Source organism: Cololabis saira, chromosome 10 (assembly GCF_033807715.1).
Source record: "Cololabis saira isolate AMF1-May2022 chromosome 10, fColSai1.1, whole genome shotgun sequence".
Classification (NCBI taxonomy): domain Eukaryota; kingdom Metazoa; phylum Chordata; class Actinopteri; order Beloniformes; family Belonidae; genus Cololabis; species Cololabis saira.
In genome coordinates, this window is record NC_084596.1 from 21,919,531 (window position 1) to 21,938,899 (window position 19,369).

General features: G+C 41.0%; 1 protein-coding gene across 1 annotated transcript in view; it reads right to left on the reverse strand.

Moving 5' to 3' along the window:
* dnah9l (dynein, axonemal, heavy polypeptide 9 like) overlaps positions 1 to 15,746 on the reverse strand; it is a 46,424-nt gene extending 30,678 nt beyond the window's left edge. Inside the window, exons 1-42 of the mRNA XM_061731076.1 lie at positions 15,674 to 15,746; positions 15,176 to 15,387; positions 14,865 to 15,098; positions 14,588 to 14,755; positions 13,946 to 14,062; positions 13,597 to 13,734; positions 13,399 to 13,523; positions 12,592 to 12,787; positions 11,658 to 11,762; positions 11,347 to 11,538; positions 11,024 to 11,224; positions 10,569 to 10,898; positions 10,391 to 10,468; positions 10,247 to 10,302; positions 10,043 to 10,163; positions 9,778 to 9,947; positions 9,352 to 9,574; positions 9,135 to 9,251; positions 8,861 to 8,947; positions 8,451 to 8,609; positions 8,161 to 8,244; positions 7,911 to 8,069; positions 7,662 to 7,784; positions 7,319 to 7,441; positions 6,858 to 7,082; positions 6,550 to 6,768; positions 6,222 to 6,386; positions 5,865 to 5,990; positions 5,257 to 5,364; positions 5,047 to 5,178; positions 4,803 to 4,963; positions 4,184 to 4,340; positions 3,945 to 4,090; positions 3,735 to 3,851; positions 3,487 to 3,625; positions 3,067 to 3,159; positions 2,783 to 2,977; positions 2,181 to 2,258; positions 1,916 to 2,048; positions 1,463 to 1,590; positions 1,173 to 1,321; positions 852 to 1,002 (exon numbers count right to left, since the gene is read on the reverse strand). Of these exons, the coding sequence (XP_061587060.1) occupies positions 852 to 1,002; positions 1,173 to 1,321; positions 1,463 to 1,590; positions 1,916 to 2,048; positions 2,181 to 2,258; positions 2,783 to 2,977; positions 3,067 to 3,159; positions 3,487 to 3,625; positions 3,735 to 3,851; positions 3,945 to 4,090; positions 4,184 to 4,340; positions 4,803 to 4,963; positions 5,047 to 5,178; positions 5,257 to 5,364; positions 5,865 to 5,990; positions 6,222 to 6,386; positions 6,550 to 6,768; positions 6,858 to 7,082; positions 7,319 to 7,441; positions 7,662 to 7,784; positions 7,911 to 8,069; positions 8,161 to 8,244; positions 8,451 to 8,609; positions 8,861 to 8,947; positions 9,135 to 9,251; positions 9,352 to 9,574; positions 9,778 to 9,947; positions 10,043 to 10,163; positions 10,247 to 10,302; positions 10,391 to 10,468; positions 10,569 to 10,898; positions 11,024 to 11,224; positions 11,347 to 11,538; positions 11,658 to 11,762; positions 12,592 to 12,787; positions 13,399 to 13,523; positions 13,597 to 13,734; positions 13,946 to 14,062; positions 14,588 to 14,755; positions 14,865 to 15,098; positions 15,176 to 15,387; positions 15,674 to 15,746 (6,213 nt within the window). The remainder of the gene's footprint in view (positions 1 to 851; positions 1,003 to 1,172; positions 1,322 to 1,462; positions 1,591 to 1,915; positions 2,049 to 2,180; positions 2,259 to 2,782; positions 2,978 to 3,066; positions 3,160 to 3,486; positions 3,626 to 3,734; positions 3,852 to 3,944; positions 4,091 to 4,183; positions 4,341 to 4,802; positions 4,964 to 5,046; positions 5,179 to 5,256; positions 5,365 to 5,864; positions 5,991 to 6,221; positions 6,387 to 6,549; positions 6,769 to 6,857; positions 7,083 to 7,318; positions 7,442 to 7,661; positions 7,785 to 7,910; positions 8,070 to 8,160; positions 8,245 to 8,450; positions 8,610 to 8,860; positions 8,948 to 9,134; positions 9,252 to 9,351; positions 9,575 to 9,777; positions 9,948 to 10,042; positions 10,164 to 10,246; positions 10,303 to 10,390; positions 10,469 to 10,568; positions 10,899 to 11,023; positions 11,225 to 11,346; positions 11,539 to 11,657; positions 11,763 to 12,591; positions 12,788 to 13,398; positions 13,524 to 13,596; positions 13,735 to 13,945; positions 14,063 to 14,587; positions 14,756 to 14,864; positions 15,099 to 15,175; positions 15,388 to 15,673) is intronic.
* Positions 15,747 to 19,369: the final 3,623 nt, after the last annotated feature.

Genomic DNA, 19,369 nt, shown 5'->3' on the forward strand with positions numbered 1-19,369 from the left:
AGTACTTGAGTAAGAGTACAAATACTACTGGTCAAAATTTACTCCGTTACAAGTAAAAGTAGCTCAGTCAAAATATTACTCGAGTAAGAGTAGAGAAGTACTTTTAAAGGTACTTAAGTATCCAAAAGTAAATGCTTTTAAATGTACTTTAAGTAAAAGTAAGAGTAAGAGTAAGAGTAAATTTCTTATTTTCCACATCAGTAAATTACTATATTTTTTAATTTTAATTTAATTTTAATTTAATTAAATTTTTAAATTTTGTCTGTGGTTTGTCTGTGCCTTCGTTTTTTACTCGGTCGAACTCAAACATTGAGTTAAGATACGGTCAAGGATTTAGTGAAAGTCCCTGCTCCGAGTCCGGCTCATTATCAGACTCAGACGACTCAGCGGATTGTCTTTCTTCTCCTGACACAGGCGTAGCCATTGTTGCGGCTCTGTCTTGACTTGTTGCGTCTCTGTCTTGACAAACGCAGGCTACTTTGGCGGTATCGTTTTGAGGAGGCTTGACCTATTTCTGCTTTACGTACATCCCAGTGGAGAGCGTGCACTGTGATAGGTCTCCTCCTTTGACAAAAACAGCTTGTGTCCAATAGGATTTTAGGGAAGAAGAAAAAAGAGCAGACCTGAAAGTAACGAGTACTTTTCAGCCTTACTAGAAATTTACTCGAGTAAAAGTAAAAATATTTGTCTTGGAAATGTATTCAAGTAAGAGTAATAAGTACCAAAGAAATCTAATACTCAAGTAAAGTACAAATTTACTCCGTTACTGTCCACCACTGGCAACAAATAACAAACAAACCAGAAAAGAGCTCCTTTGTGAATCTAAACCACATGATATGCTGAGGACCCACCTGCACCATGCTGTTCTCTGGAATGGGTGTGATGGTTTTCAAGTTGCATCGGACGTGTTCCAAGCAGTAGGGGACATATTTATCAAACAAGATGGTGAGATTGGCTCGCTCCGACTGCGCCTGGCGGGTGTCTATCCAACTAGTCACATAACTAAGAACACGTTAAAGAGCACTGTTAACCAAAGTTCAATTTCAGAACACAGACAAAATAGCATTTAATACTTCTGAAGTACGACAGCGTTTTGGGTTATGCTTCTGACACAGAAGCATAAAGCTCCAGCTTTCCATAAAGCTCCAGCTTTCCATAAAGCTCCAGCTTACGAGCTCCAGCCGAGGTCTTGTGGGTTCACGTAGAGAATCCCTGCCCTGGAAACGGTAGCTGGAGTAGCAGCTCTCAGATGTGAGATCTCGAAGAGCAGACGCATAGATGAGGACAAGCTGATTCTTTCATTACTGGCAAGAGTCAGAACCTAAACAGATGAAAAGAGCTTAAGCCATGGCTCTAAAATATATATAAATAATCATGCTGCGTTGTGTGTGGTTCATGTAAAACAATTAGAGAATATTCAAAGAAAGAATTCAGCATTAAGAGAATAAATCTTAACTCTCACTTTGTTGTCATCCATGACTGTGTTGAGAGACTCGATCCACATGGGGTCAATATCTCCATCCAGAACAATCCACTTTGGTCCGTCGTGGGTTAAAGCAGTCAGCTCCCTCATGGTAGACGAGAAAAGACCTTTTGTCGAAATAAAAGTAAAACATGCAGAAGCATCACCAGATCATTCCAGAGGCAAAACTGTAACATCAACTGATATTGAACATAACGAAATCCTGGTAAAATAATTTTTAGTTAAATCATCTGACGTGATAGCGAGTCACAGGGCTGTTTGCTGACTGTGAGCCAGATTTCATGTTCATCATTTGCCACGTCACTTCCTGAGAGGAAGTCTGGAATAAATGATGAACATGGCATCCAAATAACGTCTGGGTGACAGCAACCCAAAATCTACAGGAAACATTGGTTCCCTTGATCAATATGAATTGATCCCTAAACCTCTCACCATCTTTCCACTCTCTGGTGGCGGGGTGCAAGTATCCAAACAACTCATCTGTGGTAACAGCTTTAGGGTTGATGTCATTCCAGACTGGCTTCATCTTCAGATTTGCATATGTCCTGTGGAGGGTCTTCAAGATCTACAGTAGAAAAGAATCAGACATGATCAACACCAAAAGCACCGTGACTTTTATAAAAGCAGAAACAGTCACTGTCAGTTAGGTCAGGATTAAAAATGCAATAGGTGTGTGTAGTTGTGATGTCACGTGTACCTGACTCTTCCCAGTTCCTGGTCCACCTACAACAAACACAGAGTGTCTGACAGCCAAGAGCTCCTCCAGCTGGGTCACCTGTCACAGCCCAAACATGGTTGCCACAATATTTTAGTGATTTTTGATAGAGAACTATTTATTTGAAATTTGTCATATTCAAATATGAAAATGCTTTTTTTTTTAAAAACACATGCATGTACTGTGCCATTTCATGTGTTTTCCTACAGTAACCATGTTCTGTTAAACCCTGCTTGAACATTTTTATAAAACATGTATGACATACACATATCTGACGAATATATTCTGTAATCTTTCATGCAGATTAGTTAATATGTTGACATTTACATGAACGAATCATAGCTAATAGCTAATATGCCTTAAATTAAACCTGCTGTACTCTACTCTACTGCCCTTATTTTTTTTAACAGCTTGTGCTTTTTATTATTTTACTTCTTTTCTTATTCTTACCCATTTGTTATTATGTCTTGCCGCTTTTAATGTCAATGTAAAGCACTTTGAATTACCTTGTGTTGAATTGTGCTATATAAATAAATTTGCCTTGCCTTGCCTTTGATATCTCACAGAGAAAAAGAAAAATGCACCTTGAGTATAAAGTTCTCTTCAGGCTGCAGGCGCAGCTCACTGACTGACTGGCGGACAGCATTTTCTAGACTGGGGTCTCTCTTCCTCGGCACGTCGAGCTGAGGAAACAGGTCGCCGATCAGGCCGAGGAATATGGGCACATCACTGGTCACTATTTTTGGCAAGTTGAAGTCCCTCAGTGCTCGCATCAGCACCTGGGGAGATGATATTAGCATCATGATTTTTATGTCACAGAAACATATTTAATTTCCGTGTGAATTAGAGAGAACAAATTCCTGCACACCTGTTCCTCAGGTCTGCTACGCTCCGCTCTCTTCAGGGATCCCGCTACTACCAGGACTGATTTGATAGCACGTAAACCCCAGTCATAATGATCCTAACAACCAACAAGGGGGAAATGGATGTAAATTGCTTAACAAGATTCATAACTGACTCCATGTGTTTTTGTTTTTTAGTGCCTTACATAAATTGTGCGGTCACATAGATCAGAAGAAAAAACATACCAAACTGCATGCACAAATATTTGTATTATTTTCTTTTTTACATTAACCACACTACAAAAGATACAAAAGATCTGGAATATGGTGGAAATAAAGAGTAATCGGGTTTAATTAGAGCTTTGTGTTACAATAAAAGTAGAACTGATATCAGTACATATGTTGTTCACCCATTCTAATAATTTCTTTCCCTTTATCCCTAGTACCTGTTTGGACAGCAGCTCTTTACACAGAGTGTAGAGGCTGATGAACTTGCGTGCCAGCAGACGTGCATTGATGAACCCTTCAGCCACCAACATGATCTCACAGATCAGTGCAAAGTCCGGGATCACCATCGCACAAGGCCTAAATGTTAAGCACATGGTCGAATGATTAATAATCCAGGGACTTATTAACTTTTGCATTTGAAAAAAGAAAAAAACAAAAGACTCCTTTTCTTCTTCATAAGTCAGACCTGAAGAGAGCTTTGAGGTTCTCTGGAAGCTCAGCCCGACCAGCATAGCCTGGGTTCAGAGTGATGAAGATGCCCACCGTTGGCTTCAGCTCTATTTCTTCTCCCAGAAAATAAAACCTGTATTTACACCACAGAAAATACAGCTTACCCCATGGCTGTACTTGGAAAGTACAGACCAGATAAGAAGATACAGCGTATAGATACAACTACCTCTGCTTTTTGTTGCGTACAGCATCTTGTATAGTCTTGACCTGCACAGCTACCACAGACAGAACATCCACTGAGATCCTGTTGAATTCATCAAAGCAGCCCCACACGCCCGTCTGAGCCAGCCCCTTATAGATGTTACCTATAGACTGAGGAAACACCATGGAGACAGTAGTATAGTGCATACATAAAGACGCTGCATACATTGGCGGTCGGAGGAATATCTCTGCAATCTGTACTACCTTGTAGTCCATCTGTTCTGAGCAGTTGAACACATATACCATGATGCCGAGGGAACGTCCGAGGTCTTTAGTCGTCTCTGTTTTACCAGTGCCGGCAGGTCCTGCTGGGGCTCCACTCATCGTCAGGTGGAGGGACTGGGTCAGGGTTATGTAACACCTGACAGTGACAGCATTGAGATATAATATCATAAGAGGAATTGAAATAAATGACCAGAGTTAAAACAAAGCAAAGTCGATTGGCTGTTGCATTGGTAAAGATTGTAGAAGCAGATTAAAATTGTAATTTGATAGCACTGTACAAGTACTGGTTAGGGGATTGCAAGACCTCAGCTGTCTTTATTTGGTCCCTGGACATAGACAGCACACACCTTCCTTCCTCCTAGACTAACATTTATATTTATGTGTGTGATTCTGAATTTTAAGTGCAGCGCAGCTTGACAGAGCACTGCGATGTTGAGTGCTTAGAGTAACCTTGTTGGCTGTTGCTTGGCAAGGGGAGTCAATTATTGATGTCTGTCTTGACCCAGTACCAAAAAAGAGCTCTCTCTTTAAAATATGCATTAACAATATTGTGCACACCCTGTATGTTTGTGTATTGGTGTATCCCATGAATATTCACCTGTCAGTGAGGGGCGTGATGACCAGCCTGTTAGTGTTCCCCAGGTATTCATAACTGAACTGGAACTGGGCATCACAGATGTTCACGTAACAATGTCTTGTCTCTTCATCCCAGCGATGCCGTAACTGGGACAGCCAAGCAAACGACTGCTCAGTCGTCACCTAACAAGCACATGCAGCAACAGGTGGGTCAGAAGACTTGTGTGACAATACATTAAAAAACGTAAGCCTATTATTAGAAGTACCTTTTGAGTAATGAGATTAGCCACCACATCTCGTGCATGGACATCAATAGTGCAGATAGTCATAATTTTCTGTCTGTCTCCATGAGTTAAGTCTCCAAGCAGCATGTGAATCAGCGAGTTGAGCTGTGATATCTTCAAAGAACAGAAGAAACACTAGACAAAGCAGCCACTTAGGTTACCAGCAAGTAAGACAAAAACTTACAACACTACCTGTTTTTTATTGTAGTCTTTAAGAGCAGTCTCAAATCCTTCTTCCAGCCTCTCAAAGGCAATGCCCACATCAGTGGCCCACCACACCTGACTACCAGTTAACCCCACCTGTTTATGAAAGGAAAACAAAGGCACATCAGATGACACATATCCTTTAAAGTGTCCTTTATGGTTTTCCTGACTTTCAAAGGTCCTAAATTGTCTTAAACTCTCATACACCCAGTTTTCAGCCATTGTAGTTGTCTTTTTAAATAATGGTGGATGGATTAAACAGTAAATAAAGTTTTTACCATATCAGTTTTACCAAAGTCATACCAGGAGCAAACATCTGTCAACTGTGACGGGCAGTAATGCGTCTGATTGATTTCAGGATGTAACATATAATAGCAGACTGAGTGGGGATAAGAGCAAGGGCGAGGCCAAACAAAGTAATCACCAGAGAGAAAATAGAGGTTTTATTTTGCTGGATCCAAACAGAGTTTTTGAGTCACAGTGAAAGTAAAAACAACTCTTTTACTGTTTTTGATTATTATGAATCGGAATCAAATTGCATAATGTGGGACCTTTAAAGTTACAACGTTAATTCTGGGCATTACTTATCGTCAAACCTGTGCAGGGTAGTCAAAGAGCCACTGGTCTCGGGGTTTGTCCTCATATGCAGCTACAGCCTCCTGTATCTCCTTTTGGACCGAGCAGCGCATGGTGATCTCTAAGGCACTCAACCAACATTCGGCCTGGATTAGAACAAAAACATGTCAAAAAACTAAAGAACTGTATGGAAATTCAGGTTCAAATATTTAGAAAAGCATTGAGCTTTCTAAACTATAAACACACAATTATATAGACACCTGAGTGTATAGATGTGAATAGTGAAAGTTTTAGTTCATGGACAGACTACACAGGACAAAAAAACAAAAACTTTTCTTCTGTATGGTCACACACAGAAATCAGTTATTGTTTTCTACCTGTCCTTCACAAGCACATGGTTGTGAGAAAGAAACATATTCTCCTTCTCGACTGTACATCCCTATAGCTACGGCCACCCGGTCCTCCTCTCCTCCACCTTCCTCGGAGTCCTGGAAGCGGAGATCTGCAATGTTGTCAAACAGCTTCAGCAAGTGTCTGGTCACCTGAAAACACACATATACACATAGATAGATAGTTATACATCCTGGTGCAATATGTTCAAAACTGTTAGCTGAGACAAAATTAGACAGTTATGTTAATCCGATAAGTACATCAGTAATGACAGTGTCATTCTTTGGAAAACACAATTCCTTTTTGATCTCTCACCTGTTTGGGTTGTGTTCCTTTGGAGACAATTTCCAGCAGATCTGAGGCAGAGACAAAATAAAATCTGGGGAATGTGAGTCTCTTGGTCTCCAGGTACTCCGCTAGGGCCTTTTCACACACAGACAGCCTCTGTTGTAAGGTTTCCAGGCTCTCCAGAAAGCCAGGCTGATTGGTTACATCTACAACATTACTGTTCTTCACCACTTCAGTCATCAAACTCTGAGTGAATGAAGTGCAGAAAAATGAAGAGAATTATCACGGTGATATGTGCAAACTGAGGAAGACGTGCGTTAGTCAGTGGTGTTAACCTGAAAGTCAGTTTGTATTCCCTGAAAGCGCTCGGCTACATGAGCCAGCTGGCAGCGGATGTCATGGCTGTTGGTGAAGATGCTGTTCAGGTGCGCCCACGTCCTCTGGACAGACATCCAGGAGGAGATGACCAGGTCAGCCACCATCAGCTTCCTCTGCCATCCGCTTACTTCTGCCTGGAAATACTCCACGTACTTACTCATCAGGATGTTCTGCAGCTGCACCTAAAGTCAAATAAAACAGGAGCATAACCAGATGGTCTTTGGAAAAATCCACTCAGGTGCAGTCGCATGCAAATAATGGTACGTGAACTTTGGCATCTCCCATTCTCTTTGTATGATGGTCAGCTTCTTTGATGTCATGTGGTAACTATCTTAATAACTCCAGGCTTATTGAACTAAACCGTATGAAACATCAAAGTACTTGTCTTGAAATATCATGTAAAGTATAATGAGGTCACCTGGTTGTCTTCCAGTGTCTCAATTAGATTTTCATCTGCTTTGAGGAAAGGGGTTCCTGTGCTGATGTGAGTCTCATATGACAGCGACATAACACTCCACGTCTGGGTTATCTCTGCTAAAACCTAGCAATTAAATATAGAGATGACTTTACAAATGTGGCATATGCAAGAGAAAGTGAAATAATAGGGAGCAGGAAAAACTGTAGGATGTTATTACCGAAATATTTAGGACAGAATTAGTCTTTTTTTGAGATGCTCAAATAGAGAAGCTAGAATGGTTGATGAAACATTTTTTTAAATGTAAGTGATGATTGTAGTGCGTCATGACCCATTGCATTCTTGCCTTCTCAATGGCCATTTCTTTCACAGCCTTGTCCACTATGTTTTTGACCTCATCTTCCACACGATGAAGCTGTAATTCCAGCAGATCCCCCAGGGTGGTGCCCTCTCCCATCACAAACCTGACCTGAGGATCAGAGGGAATATGTGTGATTCTGTAAGCGTGATCATGTTTCATACCAAGATAAATGGGTTCACCGGACCTCGAGAGGAGTCTGCAGGATAGATTCATGCAGTGTAAACATTCTCATACCCCAGTGGTGTTCATAAGCTGCTGCCAGTGTCTCTCTCTGATAGCAGAGTTTTGCAGCTCGTTGACAGCTCTCAGAGAGGTTAACAGGTTTTTTACAATTGATTCCAGACCCATATAGACGTCCCAGACCCGCACTTCCTTATCTAACACCTTCATCTCCTTTGAAAACACAATCAAAATACACATTGGCGGAAAGACAGAAATCTAACTGTGTAAAATATAAATATTTATGAATAGCGGCCTCATGTACTTTAGCAAAGCGCCGGAGCTCCATATCCATCTGCTCTACGTTGATTTCTTTCCAAGGAGTCTTGGTCCAATCCTTGATACTGGTCTAGGATTGACAGATGAGAATAGTAATAATGATAACAATAATGATCATGACAATAGGAATAATATTCATCTTTTGTCCCTTCCTGTCTACAAGACAAACACTGCTATCTTGAACAAATATCAGATGTCAATTTTCAATCCTGGAGTTACAGAGTTTTTTAAACACAATTTCATAATTTGGGAATGATGAACATGATTAACATATACCTGAACAAAGATGACCATGTCCCAAACAGCTTTGACAAGTACAATGTCTGAGCGACAATGATTCAGCTGCTTGTACTCTGGGAAGCTGACCTCAAACAGATCAGCCGTGTCCTGCAGTTTCTTCATTTCCATCTCCATCACTGAAATGGATCGATTACACTGGAAACAAACATTTGCATCTGACGCTACAGCTGTGTTGTTTAGTGGATTTGGTTTAATATACACGGTTGCCCATGAAGTTGGAATAAAACTTTTTTTTTTACTCCTTCTCATGAAATAGAAGATGAACAAAAAGGAGGAATGTTTCTGAAAACAGACTTATCCCGACTTTATGGGCAACCATTTTGCATATACTACTTCAAGGGAGACAACTGGTTATCTACAGGTTGCAAATGTTTTCTGCTGCTCACCTTATCAATGAGCTTATATGGCTCCTCCACGTTGATCTTAAAGATTGATTCAGTGCGGAACTGTTCTCTAAATTCATACTGCTTCACCTAAAAACACAAAACCAGGGCAGAGTCAGGATGCATCCACATCTGCTTCTACATTCTTACCCCTCATTGTACTGACACTGTGGGGAGGGGGTTCATATATAATGCAGTTAAGAAATTAATAAGGTTTATATATCAGGTATTGAGCTTTTTATAAGGGGTAATACTCTTAATTTGCATGCAGGCTCACCTCAAACCGGACACATTTCCTGCGTATAACTGACACCTCATTTGACTGCAGTGGTGCCACTTCATGCTTCACTGTGAAGGCAGTTTTTTGAAGACTTTTCCACTTTTCAGGCAGCTCCTGTGTTTTATGGCAAAGGAACAAATGATGTAAGGTGCAGACAAACTTACAAAACACCCGCCGTCTACAGCAAAATGTGCGGCTGTTGATTGTTACACACTTCTAGGTGTGTGTAGACGCTCTCTGGAAGTTGCTGTCCATAGGTCTTGAGGAGTTCAGCAGTTGACTTGAGTGGTTTGAAGTGCTGGTCATTACTTATCTGTCTGTCTCGGATGGCCCTGAAGTGTCCCATTAGGTTAACGAGTCCCTCGTAGTCGCCATCGGAGACCTCGGCTGAAAGACCGTTGCCCGTGTCCTGAATAAAACAGGACAGTTCCCTCACACTGCGCAAGGGATGCAGATCAGGTGAGAGTTCAGGGTTGAAAGGAGTGACATGGAGAAGGCTTCTTGAATGATAAATAAAACATTGGTCCACTTTATGGCAACAGTATAAACCCAAATGAGGCTTTTTATTTTCAAAATTGTGAAAAGTATTTAGCTTTTTCCTTTCTGTCTGCTTATATTCTTGAGCATTTACGTATCTAACCTCTGATTTACGTGATTGAGGAGGTGTTCTTTGAACATCCAGCTCCACCTCTTGATGAGATTCATCAGCGTGTGCTTAAAGGGTCTGATGTCGAGTTGCAGCCAGCCACAAAACACCTTCTTGTCCTCCATCTTGCTCACTCGCACATGCAAGGACTCGAACAGATTGATCTTGGTGGAAATATGAAACATCACACTAATCAGCTCTTTTAATGCGGGTTAAAAATGAAATTAAAGGATGAATCAAAGACAAAAGCAGAATCTACTTGATCTTTAAAGTTCTCTAAGGTGGGCGGGTTCTTTTTCAGCTCGTAGTCGGCGTACAGCTCGGCTTCCTCCGTACTTAAGACACGGCCGTAAAGCAGGAACTGCCTCATGAATTCTGACCTGTGAACGTAAAGAAAAAAGATAACTTTAATGTACATTTCTCAAGTTAGATACATATAATTTAAAAGTCCAACTCATCTGACCTGTCATCAGTCCAGAGAAAATGATAGCTGGAAAATGATGCCTGGTACTCCTTGACCTGAAAATAATTGTAATCTTTATGCTTCTAAAAGTTTGGAAATAATAAATAAACATCCAAGAGCAATGAGAAAAGGGAAGTCACTGACTCTGGCTACTCCTGCCCGAGCCCGTGAGCGGATGATGTGGCACATCTCTGACAAGTCCTTCATTTCATTTATGTCACTCTAAGAAGAGAAATCAAAACATATGACAAGTTTATATGCAGATTTGTACTGGATTAGATATCTAAATAGCAAAGAAGTCAATACGCTATTGTGCCCACACCTGATAGTCTTCCTTCTGTAGGTGGGTTGCCACTCTGGGAATGAAGGATGCCATCTTTGTGATGTTGGCCACCGCTTCATCCACAATCTCGTAGAAGTTACCGCCGTAGCTTAAATCCAGGGAAGGGTCAAAGGTCATCTTGTTGCCGTTGAGTACCAGTTGGATTTCAAACAGTGGTTTTGTGTGAAGAGCTGTGTTGTCCACGAGGTACTGCAAAGAACAGCGCACTGCGCTGCAGAAGCCCGCTAGAATCGTCCTGTCCACGTACTCTGTGTAGGCGTGCCACTCGCTGCTGTCTAGATCTGTCACAGTGAGCAAAGACTGGTTCTCCTGGACCATGGAGGGAAAAAAAGATCTGTTTGATTGTGGATATAACCTTCGCAAATGGTTACATGCACATTAAAGTATGTGAGCAGATGAATCTGACCAGCATCAAGAGTGAGATGTGAGAATACCTGCAGCAATTTGTGTATGTGCTCCCCTATACTGCTGATGAGAGCGTGTTGTTTAGAAACGCTCTCTTCAATGTCAGCGAATACGAGGAGAGTAGAATCATGACTCTTCCTGGTGATGAAAGCCTGGTTGCTGAATTTATCCATGAGGGCCTGGATGGCGTCCACATTATCTTTACTGTTCTGGATTCGACTTGAGATGCCCTGACAAAAACAAATCTGAGCTGAAAAACCTTTTTTTTCACCCATAAAAGCAAAATTTGCTGTTAAACAACACAAAAATGATGTGATTCTTTTAAGCCAACTCCCTGAAAAATCTTTAATACCTTAACCAATTCTCTGGTACTTTGAATATAGTCCCAAAGGTCATCCTGATCCCAGGTTAACTCCTGAAGAGCTAGATGGAGATGCTGCCTCATCTCATCCATCTCATCGTTCACCAGTCCTAACTCTACTGACAGGATGGTAGTCTGGAGATGGTTGTACCACTGGGTCACCAGCGTCAGTGTCTGTGTATACTAGAGGACAGAGCTCAGCTTTTACATTCACATTCTTTTGAGTATTTACGGACATATATCTTGTTAGAATAGACATATTCCACTATGTGTAATGTAGCAGTGGGAAGCCAGTTACCAACCATGTACAGCTTCTCCTGTTTTGAATAGAGTTGGAGAGCTGCTTTAGGGATGTTTTGGTTCTTCAGCATGCTGAGGTATTTCACTTCCCTTAGAACTGCTGTCAGCTAGGGACAATCACAGGAAGAGAAGATATCACCTAATCAGAAACTTAAGAGTATCATTGGACTATCATCTTGATTTTGCCGAGACAGATTCTAAAACTTGGTGCAGAGAGAGTAGCAATTAGAGTGTATTAATGTTTCCTGAAGGCTTCAAGTGCAAGTAATTGCTAGAGTGGTTTGAAAAGCTTAACCAGTATACGTCTGCGACACACACACATATTGTTAGTGACACATTCTGCAGTTACAGCTGCTAATAAGTTTGGACACACTTCCCCATTAGTTTGAATGAGAAGGTGTGTTCAAACTTTTGGTCTGTACTGTATATATGTATATATATATATATATATATATATATATATATATATATATATATATATATATATATATGTATATGTATATACCTCCTCATGATCAAACTGCTCCAGCTTTGAAGAGTTTGTTCTTCAGACTGAATTTTTCAGCTCTTTCCACACATGTTCAATATGATTTAGATCAGGGGTCATACCAGGATACTTCCTATTAGTCCAATGTTTTGTTCTTAGTCATCACCTGTGATCTGCCCCATTGTCTGTCTTAATAATGCATTAATAAACTTAGCTCGTTCACACACACACACACACACACACACACACACACACACACACACACACACACACACACACACACACACACACACACACACACACACACACACACACACACACACACACACACACACACACACACACAATCACAGAGCATTAATATTTCCAACTGTGGGAAGTGTACTTTCAAAACCGTGCTAACCAAAACTTTTATGATTAGTATTGCTGTTATTATCATTTGTGCTCACAGCGGGACTGAAGTTGACTAAGAAGAGGCCTGCGTCAGTGTCCAGTGTCAACAGTGGTTCTTTGATGTGCGTTTGACAGATTTCCTCCAGCCCATCTGTCCACTCCGTAAACAGCTCCTCATCATGTTGGTCCAAAATCCCTAGAAGCTGTTCACACTTCTGGATCGCGTCATCTGCCTCGGTGCATCCCAGAGGCCTTGAAGAAGGACAAGGAAGTTAATGTCATCTGTATTATTTATGGTGTCCTGCAAAAGAATTCACCCACCTTGATGATTTTCCTTTTTTTATTGTATCATAACCTGGAATTTTTATTGGATTTTTTTTTGTGGGGTTTGTATCATTTGATTTAGACTATATGCAGAAAAGCTTGAAGATGCAAAATAAAATCAGTACATTATTATAGTACCACCTTTTGAAGCAATTAAAACCAAAAGTCTGTAAACGATTGGCATATCTAGCTACTGAGTACCTGAGTTAAACTGAGCAATTGCTTTTTTATTATTAGCATTTACTAAACTTGCAATTTACCTCCCCATTATTTCATTTTAACTTCAACAATCAGACTATTTTGTGTGTCTAGTATCCAAATGATCTAAAATCCAGGTTGTGATTGAACAAAAATCACAAAAACTCTACGGCGAGATTATTATTAGTTTAAAACACTTCTTAGAAAAAGGTTTGAAATGTCTTATGATCAATTCAAATTAATTTTGAATGAATGATTAATACATTTTAAAAAATCAACAGAATTGCTGGTTGCAAGAGGGATAATGGTATGTGTGTATCAGATGCAGAGCTGGTCCCTACATGTGGCTCAGCTGGCAGAGGTCGCTCCTGTTGGTGAGGATGCGAGTCCGAAGCTCCTGTGAGCATTTCAGGTTGCCAGATACTGGAGGCAGGTTTTTTCCCAGAACCGCACAGCCTGACTGCAGCTGGAACATGGAGCCATTTATTTGTCTGATGACTGTTACATGTTTTACTTGAAATATCTGCACTCTCTCTCACCCCTTCGTTGTGCTGATCCAGTAAAGACTGACAGTGGTCCAGATCCTGGTTGAACATAGCCAACAACGCGTTGTAGTTTGGAGAGAACAGCTGGTGGATTCTCTGCCTCTCAAGAAGGGTGCCAAAAATCTTCAATAACTTATGAGGAGACAAAAAGATGGAAAAAAAACACACACATACAAGTGACTCTCCCAAAAATGACCAAACGTCCCAAAGTAGATGCAGCACTGATTGTGATTACAAGTTAACAAGCTGAACAATATCAACTTGCTCTTTTGTACACTAACAGCAATACACAACACGAATGTGCAACTATAATGGGTGTGTTTCAGGTGTCAGAAAGTCTGACCTTACAAGCTGACTTCAGGGTTTTGGAGCTGTGAAAGGCCAAATTAAGAAGAGTTCCGAGCCTCTCGTCAAAAGCTGTGGTCTGCTCCATGAAACGCCTGAAATAATGCACAAAATCCTGGACACCAAAAGGGTAAAGGGGAGAAAATCATTTAGATTTTCACTTGCTTGTTTGCATAAAAAGATTTGATTCCACCTCTAATTTTTTGGCAATTTTAATTCCATTAAAATGTCGGTGTAGCTCTTTCGGTTCTCCTAAGCTCAGTTAATCATTATTGGCTGGGATAACACACATTTTTGAAAAATGTATTATGACACAAATCAATTTTGGATTGAGTTCCCGAGTCACACTGGAGGCTGCTGAAAAAACAAACTACTAATATCTAGTAAATTAAATATTGATGCACCGACTAATAACGACTGCAGTCACTGGTTCTTGTGTGTTGCTTAGCAACTGCTTTGCTTTGCTACCTTTCAATTATTGTACTACTGAGCAGAAAAATAACATCTAATTGCTATTTTTTATTATTTGGCTGTGCCTGTCAATGTCCCCTAGAAATCACCGTGAATTACAGTCCATTGGGGCTTAATAAATAAATAGCAGTGTGACATCAAAGACAACAACAGCAGCATGGGGTCTCACATCATTAGTATAATCCAAGGGGTCATATTTGCTCTCTCTCAGGGTCCGCCAGTGCTCGTGAAACTCCTCGCTCATGCTGAAGACCATCTCATTAAGGATTTTCCCTCTGGATCCACCTAGTTCAACCTTCTCCAGCTTCAGAAAGTCCAGCGCTGTTGCAAAAAGTTCCTGTCAGCAAATTGAGGTACAAGACTGGTAAACAAGAAAAGCAATGCAGAACAGTTTATTGGATCAGATAAGAAGCAGCACACAGAGATCTGCTTGCTGAGCCACACACCTCAATCATGAGAAGTCTTTCCATGATACAATCTGAACGCTTGAACACAAGCGTTCCTGGAAAGTCCCATAACTTGATGTTCTGGCTGTGTTTGTAGTAGGTAGGTATCCGCTGACGGTGAGTGTGAAATAACTGCTTGAAGCTGCGCAGCACTGAGATGCTTATTTGCACTCTCTCCATCCCCTCCTCCAGCTCCATCTTAAACAGTTCCTCAGGGATAAGGTACGCAACGGCCTGCGCTCAGACACACGGTCTTCATGAAAATCAGGGGATTGACTTATTTTAAATATGCTTGACATTTATCATATTACCTTTTCAATAATTAGGTTGCAGAACTCTTGAAGGAGGACCACCATGCGCTGTGCAGTGCAATAGTACTGGGAATGACTCCAGATGAGGCAAAGAGTGTGAAACAGCGGGGGCAGCAAAGTATCCACTTTAGGGAAATTCCTCTCTTCTAAGCTGCTAATCTGCCTCCTTAGAGGGCGCAGATACAGATCTATGTCTTCTGCTTCCAGCACAGCTATAGTAATACATAGACATTGAGAAGCAGAAGTGGATTACATGGTCATAGAAAGTGATGAAGATGTGACTTATTTAAATAGTTCAGTAAAGGTGCTGCTGCATTCCCCGTGTTTGCAAAGTATCTGTCAGGAGACAAGAACACTGAATTCTTGCATTTCTAAAACCAAGGAAATTGTGCTCCATCTGCTTCTCGACTATATTTAAAAGTTTGCCTGTGAGAGATCAGAAGGCGGATTGTGCATATTAAATAATTAGCAGCAACGCAACGATCATTGCAGACCTACCCTCATTGACTTTGAGACACACGTCCTTAAACGCGGAGTAGTAACTGCTCTGAACTCTCCTGAGGATCCCCATGATCTGCTCCACTTTGTGGCTCTGGATCTGAAAACAAAGACATTGTGCACCAGCAGAAGATGTTTAGTTAGGAGATGGGAGACGCAACATTCCCTGGAGACACGTTCCTCTTTTTTGCCAGGGTTATACTGTATTTATCCAAAAGTTGTTGCAATGGCATAGAAAATGCATTACACATACGGCTCATATTGAAAACATTTTTATTTGTCTCTGTTCCACATTGTAAGCAGAGAGACTTGAATTATTCAAACAAATGACTCTTGCAGCTAAAATTAAACAAGTGCATAATTTAGGTAAATAAAAAAAGGGAACATGTTACTATAGATTTAACATTTAAAGTTGTAAAACTCAGAATCTGAACCTCCACATTCACAGGAGACATGAATATGAGAAGTAAAAAAAAAAAACAACAAAAAAAAACAACAATTGGCAGTTTGATTTGATATTCTGAATCAAATGCACCCGTGCCAATCTCCAGGGAGCCAGTGTCATACTTGCGCCTGGATGCCCAGCAGGTTCTTCCTCTGAGTGGCCCAAAACTGCAGCTCCACACTGGGGCCCGGATGTTCTCCCCGTTGCAGAGCCATTCCCGAGTCTTTCTTCAGCACATTCCAGATTTGCTCAGACCACTGGACTATCAACGTTTCTATGGAGTATAACAAACCACAGTCCACTGGCCATCCAGTGGGGCTGCAGGGGGCAAAGAGGGAGGATATCACCGTTAATAAAAATCCTTTCCTGAAAGTGGAAAATGAAAGAAGAAATGTTAAATATAAATGTTTTACAATGTTGTACAGCATTATAGGCAAATTGTTAATTTTGTTTTTCAGAAATAGTTTGGTACAACTGACAAAGTTTCAATGTTAATTTATGAAATAGTTGAAGGGACCAAATTTGAACTCATCCTTGACTGTGTTTTAAAGTTCATCTCAGTGAAATGTATCCATATGACCTGGTTACTACCATCAGTTGAGCTCCGCTCCGCTCTTGGAGATACCCAAATGTTGACCGATTAGCATTATATTGAAGGTATATTTAACGAAGCTTAAACATTTCGTGAGAAGAAAAGAACGTATGGAGAACTATAAAATGATTCATAAAAACAAAGATAGTGCTGATAAATGACTGTTAACCTTGCTTCTTTTTCTGTTTCTGACACTTTTCTAGTTTTCAATTAGACATGGCAAAAAACAAAGTCTATTAACATATCAATTATTTTGATGGCATCTAATTTTGTCACAGATTTTTGATTACCGGTACTTGTTATTTGTTCTAGTGTAGATTATGGGTGTAAAAATGATGAGTAGCACTTAAGTAAATGTATTTAGGTACATTATTTTCACTTCTGCTTTTCCTGGTACTGCTTACCTCAGAACAATGTCTTGGGGCTGTGCCCTCTCCACAAACAGTGGTAAGGGCAGTAGTGTCCGTCCCTCAGCATGGCCTCTCAGGGTCACCACCTTACTCCTGAGCCGCTCCAATTGCCTATAAATGTCATCAGACACCACCTGCGGCCAGTCCTCGTGATTCAGACCGTTGGATAGCACGCACACCAACACCTGTTTGGACACACGCTATTTTCAAAGTCAGCTGTGACAAAGTAGTCTGTATTACAACCTGCTCTAGTGCAGTTGTACAAGCGATACAGACACTTGGAAGTAGGGGTTCACTTCCATTAAATGTCATTGAGTTGTCACATTGAATGGCTTCAGGTCTGCATGTTTATACTTTATAATCCCATGCGTCATGTCTGCCATCAGTCAGTGGGCATATGTACCGTCTAACCTCAGAGATGATGACAGGCAGGTGCTCCATTGGATATCCGGGCACCTCTCCCAGGTGGAATTGGTGTCTGAATTCTTGGCGAGAAATTCTTCTTACACCTTTCTTCAACACACACAGAAGCTTGGTCTTCCATGGTGGGGATGTCTGCACAGGTGCAAAAACAGTAGGAATGCTTTCAACAGCATTGAAAGCACCAGAAATAAGTAGAAACTTATTTCCAAAAAATGTGCACATTAGATTGAGTTTAGGCAGCAAGCCAATGAGAGGTAAAGACCACTGTTTAGAGGTGAAAATGAGCTATTTGTCGTGTTAAACAGCTCAACAAAGGGTTTATGGTGTAATGTAGTGTTTGAGATGACTGTTTGCAAGGCTCTTGAGGACGTTTTGATGAATTGTGTTACAGCAGTCAGGCAAACATCTCATCACTAGCATTGTTACCTCAGGGATATTAGTTTACAGAATTTCTAATGTGCTGCACAAACAGAGAATAATAGATGAAACATGTTGTTAAACATTTATGGACAGGCTTTCACCATAATTTAATTTTACAACAAAATTAGCTCTTAATGGAGAGATGAAAAAAAAAAGAAAGGACATGTGGTTTCTGACCTTTTCATGCACTCTTTGTGCACGACTGTGTGCAAGTGACTTACTTGAGCATCCCCTACGTGCAGTGTCCCTCCAGGTCCAGTGAAGAGCAGCAGCCTGTTGGACCAGATGTGGTCCAGGAAATCCAGTATAATCTTCTGGTTCTCCTCTGCACCGATGAAGCGGTTCCATTTATCCGTCTTCACCCGCAGCACACAGAAGGCCTGCTCCCGGAGGAAGTCAACTCTTTCATCTGACAACACCACTCCGGCTTTGAGAGAGGGCTCCAGGGGGCCGCGCGCCCCCCCGGCCCCTCCACTGCTCGCACCCCCGCTGCTGCTCTTCATGCTGCTGGGCTCAGCCATGTACACTCAGCTTGTAGAAGAAAAGGGAAATAAAAGCTACTTGATTGTGCGTTTAGTTGAATGTGAAAACAGAGAAAAGATGTGAAATAAGGTAACAGGTGCAGAATTACCTCACTCCAGCTTAGAGAAATCAGAAGTTATGTATCAATATTTCCACAAACATAACAATGACGGTCTCTTTATGCTGTCCAACGTTTGTTTCCTCTCTCCTCCCTGGTTTGCTGGAAAACCGATACACCCTGTAATGGACAGGTGCTCTTGGCACGGCAGCAACACAGAGGCACTGGCTTCACCGTCCTAAATGGTTGTATTTGTGTAGCCTGTAAAGCAACCTTATCCAGGTAACCTGACCCTTCACAGGAGACCTCACGAGAGAGACTCCATCACAACCGCTAGAATATCACAGTGAATGGAATCTCATATTAGGGCTTTGGTCTGAAGATGGGTTAGGAAATATTAGAAATAACTTTGCCTTCATTTCATAGATTATTTTTTCTCTTTTTCGACTAAAATCAAAAATGATGATTTATCCAAATGGAGCAGGAATTTGGCTGTTCTTCGACTAATCATTGCAGTTTGTAACTCTACCACAAGGGGGCAGTTTGGTACAGTGTTCCTGACGACATCCTTCATTTGTAATCCAAAGTGACCCCAGCCATGACATCCTATTACATACGTTATGCCATTTATGTAAAAACATGAAAAAACGGGACATTCTTCTAACTGTGTTACTCGAAATACCACAGCAATGATTACCCTTTTAAAAGAGCCTGCACTTTCTTGGTGTAGTATTAATACATAGACATATTCATATCCCAATTTAAAGGGGAGTGACTGGAAAAGCCTGAGCTCAACTGAGATGCCTGACATTTAAGTGCATTGCTA